The sequence below is a fragment of the Phoca vitulina genome, unplaced genomic scaffold, assembly GCF_004348235.1.
Source record: "Phoca vitulina isolate PV1807 unplaced genomic scaffold, GSC_HSeal_1.0 scaffold11, whole genome shotgun sequence".
NCBI lineage: Eukaryota > Metazoa > Chordata > Mammalia > Carnivora > Phocidae > Phoca > Phoca vitulina.
In genome coordinates, this window is record NW_022589714.1 from 48,924,388 (window position 1) to 48,937,501 (window position 13,114).

Consider the following 13,114-nt stretch of genomic DNA (forward strand, 5'->3'; position numbering starts at 1 on the left):
AGCGCAGAGGGGGCGTGGCAAGAGCAAAGCCGCGCCAATCTAAGCCAGGCCAGCGTTGGGCCATCTGCGGCCACCAGCGCAGGCTGACCTCCCACTGTAGGGGCGTGGTCAGTCACCACCACTTGGGGGCCTGGGGAGTGGGGAGATGAGGGGCCCCCATTCTTCCAAAAAAGACAAAGACCGCGTGTGGGGCGGAAGATCCGAGGACTTTATTTCCGGTCACCACCCCTACCCCTCGATTCAAACAGTGATATCAAAAGAATAGAAAAAAAATCAGGCCAGGAGATTAGCAACCCACCTCCTCCCCCAATCACTCCCAAATCAGGACACACGATTGATGTTTAATTGATGTACATCCCCAGCTCTTCCTGCTACCCCCTCTGTCCAGGGCTCTGGTCTTCCCTGAAGCTTCCACCAACAGGTGGGAAGGGGAGGCAGACCTTGGAAGAAACCTGTGTGTGGTAGCTTGGTCCTCTGAAAACAGGTTGGGTAGGGTACACGGCATAGGCTGTCATCAACCCCTCTCTTTTCCAGCCTTCTTCATGGCCCCATTTAGCCCCCAAACCCAACAACATGGTCAGCACATGACTAACACTATGGTCCCTCTGACTTCTCACTCTCACTTCTGCAGCTCCTGTAAGACTGCAAAGTCTTGATGGCCCTAATGCCAAAGTCACCACTTCCCTAGGATACAACTTCCTTTGGCAGATGTCTCTGGCCAGGACCCCCAACCTCCACAGATCCTTGACCTGGAGGACTTAAGAGGCTAGAGGTTTGGGGCTGGGGTGGGGGCGGTTTACCCCACCTCTCACTCGAGGTGGGCTATCAGCACCATCATGACAACTCCCCCCAGCAGCCCCAGCACCTCCAGAAGTGACTGCAGTGGTGATGCCTCCCTCAACAGCTCAGGCAACACGGACACCGTTGCTACGTAGATAAAGCCACCTGCAGTGAATGGCAGAATCCAGCCAGGACCTGTACCACCTGCAACTTCACTGCCCACTGCCCCTCCTTCAGTTAGGAGGGCACAGGCTGTGCCTGCCAGTGCCCCTATTGCTGTCAGTAGTTGTAGACGCATCGCCTGGTGGGCAGAAAAGACAGAAAGGTACTCAGCAACATCTAAAGATGATCAGCTGTTAGGCACGTCTGGTGGGGTATAGGTATATATGGGCAGAGTGCATGTCTTTGGGAACTAAAGACTAAGTCAAAAAGAGGAGGATCTAGAATAGACACTGTCTGGAAAATCTTAAAATATCAAAGAGGTCCTTCCTACAGGCCTTCTGATTGAGTAGGTCAGGGCGAAAGACCCTCATAAACCATTCAGATGGTTTGTGGACCATAGTTGAAGAAATACTCAGCCACAGGACAAAGAAACAGAATTTCTTCCCCCTCATTTCTGGAGGATTTGTTGTTCGTAACAGTACAGCCTGTTTGGAACTAATGAGAGGTGATCATGGGTTTTGGGTGGGTGAACAGGAGGTAAAGAGTTTGAGACAATCATGTCTGATGCACAGCATCACCAACCTGCTTTTTGCTGCACCCAGACTGAACCAGGATGGCAAAGTCCCCGACTTCATGGGGTACTTCGTGTAGCAGGACGGTCATTGTGGTCAGGATCCCTAGCCCCCGACCTCCTCTAAATGAAGCACCAATGGCCAGACCATCTGTGAAGTTGTGTGCCAGGTCAGCAGCCAGATTCAGGTACCCTGATACACGTAGGTCTTGTACAAGTGGAAAGGAAGACAAATTGATTATCACCCCTAATTCCAGCCCTGGTCAGCCCTTATCACATCTCTCCCCAGAGATCACTTCACACCCAGCCCCTTCATGTTTCCCAGACACCTGCCATTACCCACAGTGCACATTCCATGTGAAACATGATATCCCTTGCCCACGTTTATCAATAACTCTGGCCCTCACCTGAACCTGTTTTTTCTTCTCCAGAATTCTGAGGTCTCACTGGCCCATCTTTGAGCCCTGTGCTTCCTCCTCTCCTCTTCCGAGACCCACCTGCTTCCTTTTCTTCCTCCTCTGAGCTCTGTTTCTCCTTTGAAGTACGCTCTGAGGGAAGAAGTTAGTAAAAGCGGAGAACAGAGATCTCCAAAAATGTCCTCAAAAGAGAAGTCCCCTTCCACCTAAGAGCCATAGGATGAAGGGATTCTGAGGCAGGCAAGGTGCTTCTTAAGGAAAGTTGTTCCTGGACTTACCCTGTTTTCCATGCCCATGACTTCCCTGTGTGTGACCATGAGTTTGTCCATGTCCATGACTGTGTCCATGTCCGCCTTTCACATGTCTCACAAATTTCTCCACCACAAGAAAAGCAACAATTCCACTGAGGACCCACAGTCCCACAGACAGAATGGGGCCCTGGCCTGGAAATAGAGACATTGAGACATTGAGGGAGATGTGGATTCGAGACTCCTTTTCCCCAAGTACAGGAGGAGAATAGGAAGAGAAAGACCTTCCCCAACATCCCAACACATCTCCATCCATTCCCTCTTTACCACTGTGAGAGTGTCCATGCCCAGGCTGCTCCAGAGGGTGGTGAGAATGAGGTTCTAGAGAAAGGGAGAGAAAAGGTCAAATGAGAAACTACCCTGCCCAAGTGGCATGCATTTGGGGGGATATTGGAAAGTCAGGGATGACAAAGGGGAAAAGAACCCTTTTGCCCAAAGAATAAAATATATTAAGATTTGCAGTAATGGCCAAAGATCACTTACCCAGGGCGTGAGGGATGAGGTGCAGAAAGGCATCTCCCAAGAGCCCACCCGAAGCAAAACTGAGCAAGATCTGGAGCAGAGAGCGGTGCCGGGGGGAGTTTGATTCCACAGGGATAAGGAAGAGGACAAAAAATGGAGCTGCAGAGATCAGAACGGTGGCCCCCAGTGCCTGGTGAGGAGAGAGTCAGGGGTCAAGTGGTGCGGGGTTTCCCAAAAATCCAGAACCGGCCCCTCTCTCCCCCATCCCTTGGGGACTCACATAAGCCCAGAGAGTGACAGTGTCCAGGTCCTGCTTGATGCCTGGAGCCCCAGACTCCCCATAGCCTCCATGGCTGTGCTCATGGTCATGTCCATGTCCTCTGTGGTAGAGGCTCTCATGTGATTGGCCATGGCTATGGCCATGGTGCAAATCCTCATGTGAATGTCCATGTTCGTGACCGTGGGTATGCCCGTGCCAGATGCTCTCGTGAGTGTGGCCATGGCCAGGAGCATGACTGTGTCCATGGTGGAAATCCTCATGTGAGCGCCTGTGGCTGTGGCCATGGAAGTCCTCGTGCAGGTCCTCGTGCAGGTCGCCATCACCCCCGTGTCCGGCCACTAGCAGCCCCAAGGCCGCCCAGGTCAGCAGTCCCACGGCCACCCAGTGGGGGGCCCCCAGGCCTCTGGCCATCGCGCTGACCAGAGGGACAGAGACAGTGACTCCACTTGACCCTCAACTCTACACCTATGAGGGGTCAGCTTTACTCCGTTCGTGCCCTCCGTCCACTTCTATGGGCCGCTACCCCATTCCGCTGTCCCCACCCACATTGTTCCCAAGACCCGGTCCCTTTATCTCAAACCCCCTTCCGGATATAGGGCCCCCGGGCCACCGCTCTAGGCTTTGATCCTCCACTTTACGGACTCTCTGGGCCCTCGTCTCTATGATCCACTAAGTAGTGGAAAGGGCCTGGAAAGGACGGTAGGGTAAAGCAGGGAATTCTCACCGGCTTCGGGATCCTCTCCTTTCCCGGTTTGCTCGGACGTGGCAGTCCCGCCTCTGGCTCCCGCGAGAGCAGGAAGTTCCGTTCCACCTCGGTCCCGATACCTTTACCAATATGGTGGCACTCTGGTGGCGGCCCAGACGCCCTACTCTGGCGCGCATGCGCGGGCGTGGAGGTTATTTGAGGGGAGGCTGGGCGAGGCCGGCTAACAGGGCCGAGGAGACCGCCTCCTCCGTTTCCAACTAGACGAGGGGGCGGGAACTAGCGCGGAGACTTCCCGTCTGTACCAAGATGGCTGCCATATCGGCGCTGTCATTTTGGTACAGGGCAGAGCGAAGCGCTTAATTCGACCTGGTTCAGGCCAGAGTCTTTTTCTCTGGGGCTTCCTCGTGCTCAGCTAGCCCCCTGGTCAATATTTGGGAATCCCTGGTACCTCTTCGGTATCCTTGCACTCAGCCAAGAATCATGTCTTGGGCCGCTCGCCCGCCCTTCCTCCCCCAGCGGCATGCCGCAGGGCAGTGTGGGCCGGTGGGGGTGCGAAAAGAAATGCATTGTGGGGTCGCCTCCCGGTGGCGGCGGCGACGGCCCTGGCTGGATCCCGCAGCGGCGGCGGCGGCGGCAGCAGCCGGAGAACAACAAACCCCGGAGCCGGAGCCGGGGGAGGCTGGACGGGACGGGATGGGCGACAGCGGGCGGGGTGAGTGTCCTAGCGGACGGACAGGCGAACCAGTGACCGCGTTATCTGCGACCCCTCCCCCGCGTCCCCTGGCGCTCTTTCCCTGGCGCTCCCGCCCCCTTGTTTGTAAACATGCGTCCCCTCCCTCCCGAGGGCCTTAGCGCCCTCCCCCCCCGGGGCGGGGCGGGGAGGGGGAAGCTTCCGCCCTCCTAGCTTTGGCTGTTTGAGGCCCTACAATCTGGAGGTCCCGGGCGTGGGACACGAGTCCTCGAGTTTGGGGACTCTGGACGTTTGAAGGCAGATCCTGCTTCCTAGGAGGGGGTCTCTTCCGCCTCTTTTTCTTGTACAGTCGGGCTACAAGCTGGGAATGGAGGGGCCGTCAGTTGCACCCCACGTGCTGCCCCACCCACATAAGACATGACTGGCTTGGGGTGACTAAATGCATTGCTTGGAATTCTCCCTCGCCTGAACTAGCCTGTCTCTTGTCAACCCCCTCCTCTCACCACAATTAGGAGTTAAGCCCTTGTTTGACAACGGGGTGTTTCTGGACATGAGGATGAGTGGGGTGGGTTGGGGTGGGGTGCGGTGGGGGATTAGAGAGAGAATTAAAGTCTCCAGTTGGATGATCTATGACTCATTTTCTCTTTTTTGTCTTTCTGTCTGTGTGTCTCTGTGCCTGTATGTACCCCTCCCTCAGACTCCCGAAGCCCAGACAGTTCCTCCCCGAATCCCCTTCCCCAGGGGGCCCCTCCCCCTTCTCCTCCTGGGCTACCCCTACCCCCGTCAGCAGCCTCATCCCTTGGAGGTTCCGGGGCCCCACCCCCACCCCCGATGCCACCCCCCCCACTGGGCTCCCCTTTCCCGGTCATCAGCTCTTCCATGGGGTCCCCTGGTCTGCCCCCTCCAGCTCCCCCAGGATTCTCCGGGCCTGTCAGCAGTCCCCAGGTGAGAGGTCATGGCTCACTGACTGCCTCTCCACTTTCATTTCCTTGTTTTCCTTGTGACCCCAGATCCTTGTGTGAACTTCCCCATGGTCCACTGACCTTCCAGTCCTCTAATCCTGGCAGGCCTGTGGTCCTTGTGAGACCCTTTGCCCTTCCTGAGGTGACTGATCTTTCAGTGCATGCTTCCTCCCCACCCTATAAAAGAACCCTGAATATTCTGATGTCCCTTTCATCTATCTGTTATTTTTGCCCTTTTTGTCCCATCTGCCATCCTGAAATACATGCCCTTCAGGGCCCCTGTATTGCACAATTTCAGGGAGAACTGTATGTCTGATCTCTTTGCGGTTGTGCTCCAGGGGTGGCCCTTCACAGACTGCAGTGTAAATAATGTCCTCTGTAATGTGCAATGCAGGGCCCTGCCTAGGTGGTAGGGGATGATTTCCATGACCTCTGAGAGATTCTCCTTCCCAATGAGTCTCCCTGTGACTTCCCTATTTCCCCCATCCCAGATTAACTCAACAGTGTCGCTCCCTGGGGGTGGGTCTGGCCCCCCTGAAGATGTGAAGCCACCAGTCTTAGGGGTCCGGGGCCTGCACTGTCCACCCCCTCCAGGTGGCCCTGGGGCTGGCAAAAGGCTTTGTGCCATCTGCGGGGACCGAAGCTCAGGTATGGGGCTCAGAGGATCACCAGAGAGGAAGAAAGAGAGTGTCTGACATTTACCATCACCTGTGGGATTCCCAGGGGCTCACGGGGTTACATTGGAACAAGTGGGTGGGGGGAAGCCTGGTGATAGGTAAGGGACCTGGAGCTCAGATATGGGATGGGGGATGGTCAGAGGAAAGCGGGGGCTGGTATAGGGTTTTTGAACAGTGAGGAGTGTGGGACTGGATCATCCCTTGTGTCCGGGTTCCCCATCTCTGGATTTGGCAATGGATTTAAGCTAAGTTTGCTGGGGGGAAGCTGGCAAGAGACATAATGGCAAGGGACCTCCGTGCAGCCTTGTTGCTCTTCCCCTCGCCTTCTAGGCAAACACTATGGGGTTTACAGCTGTGAGGGCTGCAAAGGCTTCTTCAAGCGCACCATCCGTAAGGACCTGACCTACTCGTGCCGGGACAACAAGGACTGCACCGTGGACAAGCGCCAGCGCAACCGCTGTCAGTACTGCCGCTACCAGAAGTGCCTGGCCACCGGCATGAAGAGGGAGGGTAAGGGCCCGCCAGCCAGGCTTCCCTGGGCTACCCTGCGGGAGAGGAGGGAGGAGGTGGAGGGAGACTGCAGGAAAGGCCAAACTGTGCCTCTAGGGAGGACTGCACTGTTCTCTCTCCTCCTCCAGAGGGCGGTATTCGATTTCTCTCTCCCGTCATCAGCTCTTGTCCCTGGTATGCTGCTTCGTTCTCTAAAGTTTCCTTCTTAATGGGGGTGCTTCTCTGTGGCCTGCCCCTAGGACCCGTCCTCCCGTCCCTAGTGCTAGGGTAGGCTAAGCTTTCCTTACCCACGAGGGCCTTCTCTGTCTCCCCTTCAGTTACCTGAATAGTCCCTCCTCTTTGACCCAATGGTTGCTTATCTGTGGTCCGTCCTCCAGAGTCTGGGACTCTACTCATTTGGAAAGTTACAGACTTTACTGAAGACCTCAGGGATGCCTTCCCTTTCCTTTATCTTCTTAAGTCTGATTCTGGAATTCTCAGACACTTTGGAGTGTCTTAGTCAAATCCCTCATTTTAGCGAAGATGAGCCTGAGGCCTGGTTTTCCCAAGGTCATGTAACAAAGAAGGGGCAGGGCTGGGATCAGAATCCATCCTTGAAGACTCAGGCCAGTGATCCTTTCACTGCTCTTTGTTGAATCAGAAGAGCATCAGATTTGCAGTCAGGCACCCTTGGATTTAGATGGATGACTTGCCGTGTATTACGTGAACTTGGGCAAGCTATCTAACTTCTCCAAGCCCTGCATTCTTCATCTTTAATAACAGAGATAAGAGCTCACAAGATTCTTACAGTAATTGAGGGAACATTAAAATGTGTTTTCACATTTCTTAGCATGTAGTTGGTCCTCAGTTTAAACATTAGCTTTCTCCGTCATCCTTTACCCTCCCTTCCCCTCCTCCTTCTTGGTTTATTTATCTGCCCTTCTGTAACCCCTGCTTCCAGACTGCCCCTAGTCCACCATTGCTGGTGACTTCCCCAATTCCTATAAATATCTCCTAAGGGCCATGAGAACCCTGATAAGACCCTAAGGACATTTCAGAACCCCTCACGGCTGACTGTTGACTTTCCCCTTTTTCTTTTCCTCCTCTTCCCACCCCCAGCGGTACAGGAGGAGCGTCAGCGGGGGAAGGACAAGGACGGGGATGGGGAGGGGGCTGGGGGAGCCCCCGAGGAGATGCCTGTGGACAGGATCCTGGAGGCAGAGCTTGCTGTGGAGCAGAAGAGTGACCAGGGCGTTGAGGGTCCTGGGGGAACCGGGGGTAGCGGCAGTAGCGTGAGTGATGGGGTCAATCCAGTCTCTTTCCTGATGGGGGTGGGGGATGGGAGTCTAGGTTGATTCTATTTCCCTCTCCTCTCCCTTTCCCTCCCAACCCCCCCCCCACCCCCAAACACTGCCTGGGACTGGAAGTGCTGCCAAACAAGGTCTCTCAAACATCTGAGGTGGGTGTGATAGTTTTCTCTGTCCCCATCCCAAAACAACCCAGTGGCAGAACCACAGGCAAGTCCTAAATACGTAATTGTTTTCACGAATGCCTGAGGAGAAGCCTGACTTACAAGGATTGGTTCAGATGGTTTTGAAGGGAGACTCCTTTAAGGAGGTGGTATCAGAAACGTCTTACAAGGGGGGGCTTCCACTGTACCTCCAGACCTTCCATAACTCTTACCCCCCATCCCCTGCAGCCAAATGACCCCGTGACTAACATCTGTCAGGCAGCTGACAAACAGCTATTCACGCTTGTTGAGTGGGCGAAGAGGATCCCACACTTTTCCTCCTTGCCTCTGGATGACCAGGTCATATTGCTACGGGCAGGTCAGTGACCTTGAATCCCCTTGAGCTCTTGACATATGACCCCTACTCGACCTTCTGACCTTCAGTGACCCCAGTGCATACTTACATACCAAGGGGGCCAAGTTCATTGACCTCACCGCTTCTTCTTCTCTTCCCGGATACGCTTTGAATCCCATGGTCTGCTCTCTGGCTCCTGACCCTTGCTGCCCCCAACCCAGGCTGGAATGAGCTCCTCATTGCTTCCTTCTCCCACCGATCCATTGATGTCCGAGATGGCATCCTCCTCGCCACAGGTCTTCATGTGCACCGCAACTCAGCCCATTCTGCAGGCGTGGGAGCCATCTTTGATCGGTCAGTGGCCCTCGGCTGGGCTGGCCTGTAGGTAGAGGGGGTGGGGCTATAGGCTGGTCCGTGTCCAAGGCTGGCTGAGCTGTGACCTTTGAGTGACCTGCAGGTCCCTCTCCAGGGTGCTGACAGAGCTAGTGTCCAAAATGCGTGACATGAGGATGGACAAGACAGAGCTTGGCTGCCTGAGGGCAATCATTCTGTTCAATCCAGGTAAGAGGAGGATCACCCCTGTCTGTCAAGACCAAGGCAACCTTGGAGCCTCCTCTTCTCCAGAGACTCCTAAGTTACCCAGCTATCCCCCTCAACCCGGAAATCTCCCAGCTGACCAAGAAAAGCCCACATCCACTGATACATTCCCCTTTGATCCCATTCCATAACTTGCCCTGCTTCCCTTGCCAGGCATCTGGTAAAGGGCCAGTAGGTGGGGCCCAGAAGGGACATTGTGTGGGCCACATCTCCACATTTCTGACTTGATTTGTCTTCCTTCTTCTTCCTCTTTTCCCTGCCATCTCAGATGCCAAGGGCCTCTCCAACCCTAGTGAGGTGGAGGTTCTGCGGGAGAAAGTGTACGCTTCACTGGAGACCTATTGCAAGCAGAAGTACCCTGAGCAGCAGGGACGGTGAGAAGGAGCTGTGGGGGTGAGGGGTTGTGGGGTGCCATGAGGGTGTGTTCAGGGCCCATGTGGTTCCATCTGTCTTCTCCCACCTCTACCTCAGGTTTGCCAAGCTGCTGCTACGTCTTCCTGCCCTCAGGTCCATCGGCCTTAAGTGTCTAGAGCATCTGTTTTTCTTCAAGCTCATTGGAGACACCCCCATTGACACCTTCCTCATGGAGATGCTTGAGGCTCCCCACCAGCTGGCCTGAGCCCAGACCCAAACATGGTGTTCCTCCTCACACCTGAGGAGTACACATCTGAGGGGGACTCCAGCCTTGGGGCATGGTGGGGAGGGGCCATGCCCTAGAATCTTGATGGGGTGAGGAGTACAGGGCAGAGCTGAGACCTCCAAGGGGATCCATAAACCCTCCAGGGGGTTTCCGTGACATCCCAAGTCAGAGGGGACCCCAGATCCTTGTGAGGGCTGGACCTCTCCCTTCAGTGGCCTTGAGTCTCTGAATTTATCTGGGTCTGCCATGATTTGGGGTGATTTCTCACCCCCTGCCTGGAACGATCTCTCCTTCCCCCAGCACAAAGCACTGGCCTTGCTCACAGGACCTTGCTTCCTTCTCATCTTGCCTCACTTAGCTACCCATGCAAAAAGAGAGAATGGGAACTCGCCCAGAGATGGATATTGGGGGGCAGGCCCCCCAAACTGATGGACATGGGAGTAGCACTCTGACAGGCCTTCCTTGAGGCCTTGACAGTAGCCCGGCAGGTGGGGGCTACTCTGGAAGAGGGAGGGGCCCTGTCACTGTCTCCAGTCCAGAGTCCCTCTCACATCTCACCTCCTGCTGCAGTCAGACTGAAAAATAAAAAGGTGGTGGTGGTTAGGGGGTGGGTGGAGATGTAGGAACCCATCTGCTATTTTTAATTTCCTCTGAGGATAGAGACTTGCAGTTAGACTCAAAGAAGTACTGTACTTTCCCAGGTTGACTAAGAAATGCCAGCGGTGGAGGTGGTGTTTGGGAAAGGCTGGGCCCTGAGATGGTCTGTCCCTGGGGCCCTTCAAGCACTGGCCTTCCCAACCCCCTCCCCATCTCTTCTTGTCTAACTAGGGGAAGGGGCCTGGGATGTGATGGCGGGGAGGGGCAGGGGATGGTTTGGTGAGTAGTCCTCTCAGGCCCTTCCTTTCACAGCCTTCCCCCAGACCTGGGCACACACAGTGTAGCCTGGGGGACACAGGACCCTGGCCTGAGAATTGAGGGGGGATGGTCAGCCTGCAGAGATGGGGTGCTGGGGCTGCATGATTTTTGCCCTGCAGCTCTTCTCTTTGGGATTCCTTTCCCTTCTCTTTCACTCACACATAAAATAGCTTTCAAATTAAAATCGCTGTTTTCTGGACTGCGGTGACTGTATTGGGGGGGGCAACACTGCGTCGGCCACGCGCGCGTGAGGGGGGGTGGGTATCCGGTCGGGAGCTCCGGACGCGCTCCCTTGACGCCGCCGCCGAGGTTCCCTGGGGCCCGAGAGGCGGGCACAGGGTGGGGGACACAAGGCGCGCTTTGTCGGGGAGGGGGGGAGAGGGTGTGCCAGGCTGGGGGCGGGGCCGGCCGGAGGAGGAAGAGGGGGGCGGCTGATTCTCAAAGGCGCCTTGTTCGCTTGCGCCCTCCTCGCGCCAGCGGGCGGCGGCGCCTCGGCTCGCCCCTGTCTTCTCCGGCCGCGCCGCGGGCTCCGGGCAGACCCGGCGCCGTGCCCGTCCGTGGGGGCGCACTGGGTGCTGAGCGCGGCGGCCTCCTCAGGCGTTGCCCGCCCGGAGGCGGTCTCTCGTCCCTGAGTGACCCTGTTTCCCCGCATTCTTCCAACTAGCTTCGACGGCCCCCTCATCTCTCCGATGGGTCCCTTGCCATCTGGGCTCCTGGACTCCCTGACCTCGTCCCCCTCGTTTTCATCTCCTTGGACCTGATTATCCTGTGTGTGTCGGGCTGTCCAGTCTCTGGCTCTCTCCGCCCCCCACGCCGGGTCCCTCTGCCTCCCTTCTAACCACCTGTCCCCGGCCCCTTGCAGCCGTCGGGTAGCAGGTCCCCAGTCGCTATCTATAGCCTAGTCTATAAATACCCCCTCCCCAGGCCGGCTCTGTAATTACACTGGGCGGGGCGAGGGGAAGTAATTATGGAGACCTGATAGGGGGGAGGTAGAGACCCCCCCCCAGGCCCGCCTCTCCCCTCCCACCGTGCCCTAAGTCCCGCCCAGGACTGCTGAAAAGGAGTCTCTGGGCCCCCAGGTGGGAGGGAGTTGAGGTGGGGGCTCTGAGTGGACCTCTGGGTCCTAGAAAAGGAAGGGGCAAGGGAAGAGATATCGGGGTTCCCGAAAAGGTAATCTTGGGTACAGGCCACTCAGTCTCTGCAAGGAGCAGGGGAAAGCAGTCTGAGGGTCAGCGAAGGAGGGCTCCTGCCCCCCCACTCCCAACAAGGTGGAGATCGAGGGTGGGGTTTCCCCTCGGTGGCTGTGGGCGGGCGGCTGGAGGCGGGGGCTGGGCCGGGGGCGGGGTGGGGGCTGTGGGCCGCCGGGGTGGCCGGGGACACACAGGAGCGGCGGCCACCGAGGAAGGAGCAGCGCCAGAGCCCCGACGGCGCCCGGCTGCATGGAGCTGGGACGCTGAGAGCTGTCGCTACCCGACAGCCTCTGACCTCCGCGGGACCCCAGCGTCCGAGGCTCAAAGCCTGCTCATTCTCTCCCGTCAGCCTTGGGGCGTTCTGCTCCTCTGGCCGCCCGTAGAGCCCTGGGACCCGGCGTTCGGGTCGCCAGCCATGGAGCGGTGCAGCCGCTGCCATCGCCTCCTCCTGCTGGTACCGCTGGTGCTGGGGTTGAGCGCGGTCCCCGCCAGGGCAGGTAAGAGGAGTCCCGACACCTGCGTCCTCGGAGTCAGGCTGCAGCTCTCAGTACCCCTCCCCCCACCCCCCGCTGATGCCTGGGGCAGAGCTTCCAAATCCAAGAAGGGCTGGAGGGCAGGTCACCTAGGTCCCTGGGAACCAAGGTAGGGATCTCTTTGCCTCCTTGAAGTGACTGGAAGAGGGCAGGGAAGGCTGAGAGGTGGAGGCTCACCTTAAAGAAGGGACTGGATGCTGGGGTACTCCAGGGAGAGCCAAAGGTGGCCGGGGCTGGTGTAGTCCAGCAGATGCTGGGGTGGGGAGGTAGATGCCAGTGTTGATGGGTGAGGATTGTGTGTGTATCTTCTGGGCTTTCTATCTCTATGTCTGGGGTGAGAGGGGAGCATCTGTGGGTCAGCGCAGAGCCTAGTAAGTAGAGAAAGGAGGGATGCCTGGATTATTTGTCCCACTGGCTTCCCGGACAGGATCCCCTTCCCCCTCCCTGTGCCCTCGATGCTGCCACGCGGCTGGCTCTGGGGAGCACTGGGGCTGGCTGCCAACAGGACGGCCGCTGGACAGGCTGGGATCAGGTGTCTGAGGCGGGAGCCAACTCTTTGCATTCCTGCCCCACCCCTCCCCCTCTAGCCAGCGAGGTTCCCCTGGGACCCTGGTGTCCACAACCCCAATCATTTCCTTCTTTTTCCCAGGATCCAGAAGTCCTGGCACCTAGGAAAGGGATTTGATGCCGGACAGGAGGGGGCTGGGTGTACCTGGGTCCTGGGCAGTTGGGAGCAAGCCTCCCACTCCTGGCAACACTGAAGGCTGATTTGCATGTAACTCCACTATTCATTTCTTCTCCGTCCTGGAGAGAAAATGGTCAGAATAGCAGCATAAAGGATTTAGATTAGATTACAGAAAGAAGAACTTCCAAGATTCGAGGAGCATGAGGCTGAGGGACAGGAAATGGACGTGTGTGATGTCTGTGGAC

General features: G+C 56.8%; 3 protein-coding genes across 12 annotated transcripts in view; 2 read left to right on the top strand and 1 right to left on the bottom strand.

Annotated features, from left to right (window-relative positions):
- Positions 1–193: 193 nt before the first annotated feature.
- SLC39A7 (solute carrier family 39 member 7) lies at positions 194–3,861 on the bottom strand. The gene is made up of 8 exons (XM_032410049.1): positions 3,704–3,861; positions 2,980–3,394; positions 2,721–2,889; positions 2,505–2,558; positions 2,208–2,372; positions 1,921–2,061; positions 1,525–1,721; positions 194–1,081 (listed from the first exon to the last, which is right to left on the bottom strand). The coding sequence occupies exons 1-8, from the start codon at positions 3,859–3,861 to the stop codon at positions 809–811; spliced, it is 1,572 nt and encodes a 523-aa protein (XP_032265940.1). The 3' UTR covers positions 194–808.
- Positions 3,862–4,051: 190 nt separating this feature from the next.
- RXRB (retinoid X receptor beta) lies at positions 4,052–10,645 on the top strand. Of its 2 annotated transcripts, none has more exons than XM_032410047.1 (10): positions 4,052–4,397; positions 5,074–5,321; positions 5,830–5,986; positions 6,346–6,525; positions 7,624–7,796; positions 8,204–8,333; positions 8,531–8,663; positions 8,767–8,870; positions 9,175–9,280; positions 9,378–10,645. In XM_032410047.1, the coding sequence occupies exons 1-10, from the start codon at positions 4,166–4,168 to the stop codon at positions 9,523–9,525; spliced, it is 1,611 nt and encodes a 536-aa protein (XP_032265938.1). In that variant the 5' UTR covers positions 4,052–4,165; the 3' UTR covers positions 9,526–10,645. The 2 variants fall into 2 exon arrangements, with proteins under 2 accessions (XP_032265938.1, XP_032265939.1); XM_032410048.1 differs by having other exon boundaries at positions 4,102–4,397; positions 8,779–8,870.
- An 859-nt stretch (positions 10,646–11,504) lies between these two features.
- The window catches only part of COL11A2 (collagen type XI alpha 2 chain), a 29,155-nt gene continuing 27,545 nt past the window's right edge, over positions 11,505–13,114 (top strand). For 7 of the 9 annotated variants that reach the window (XM_032410050.1, XM_032410055.1, XM_032410056.1 and 4 more), the window contains exon 1: positions 11,858–12,148. In XM_032410050.1, the coding sequence (XP_032265941.1) occupies positions 12,067–12,148 (82 nt within the window). In that variant the 5' untranslated portion in view covers positions 11,858–12,066. Of the gene's footprint in view, positions 11,730–11,857; positions 12,149–13,114 lie in introns of those variants that run through there. The other 2 variants (XM_032410051.1, XM_032410052.1) reach the window with 2 other exon arrangements.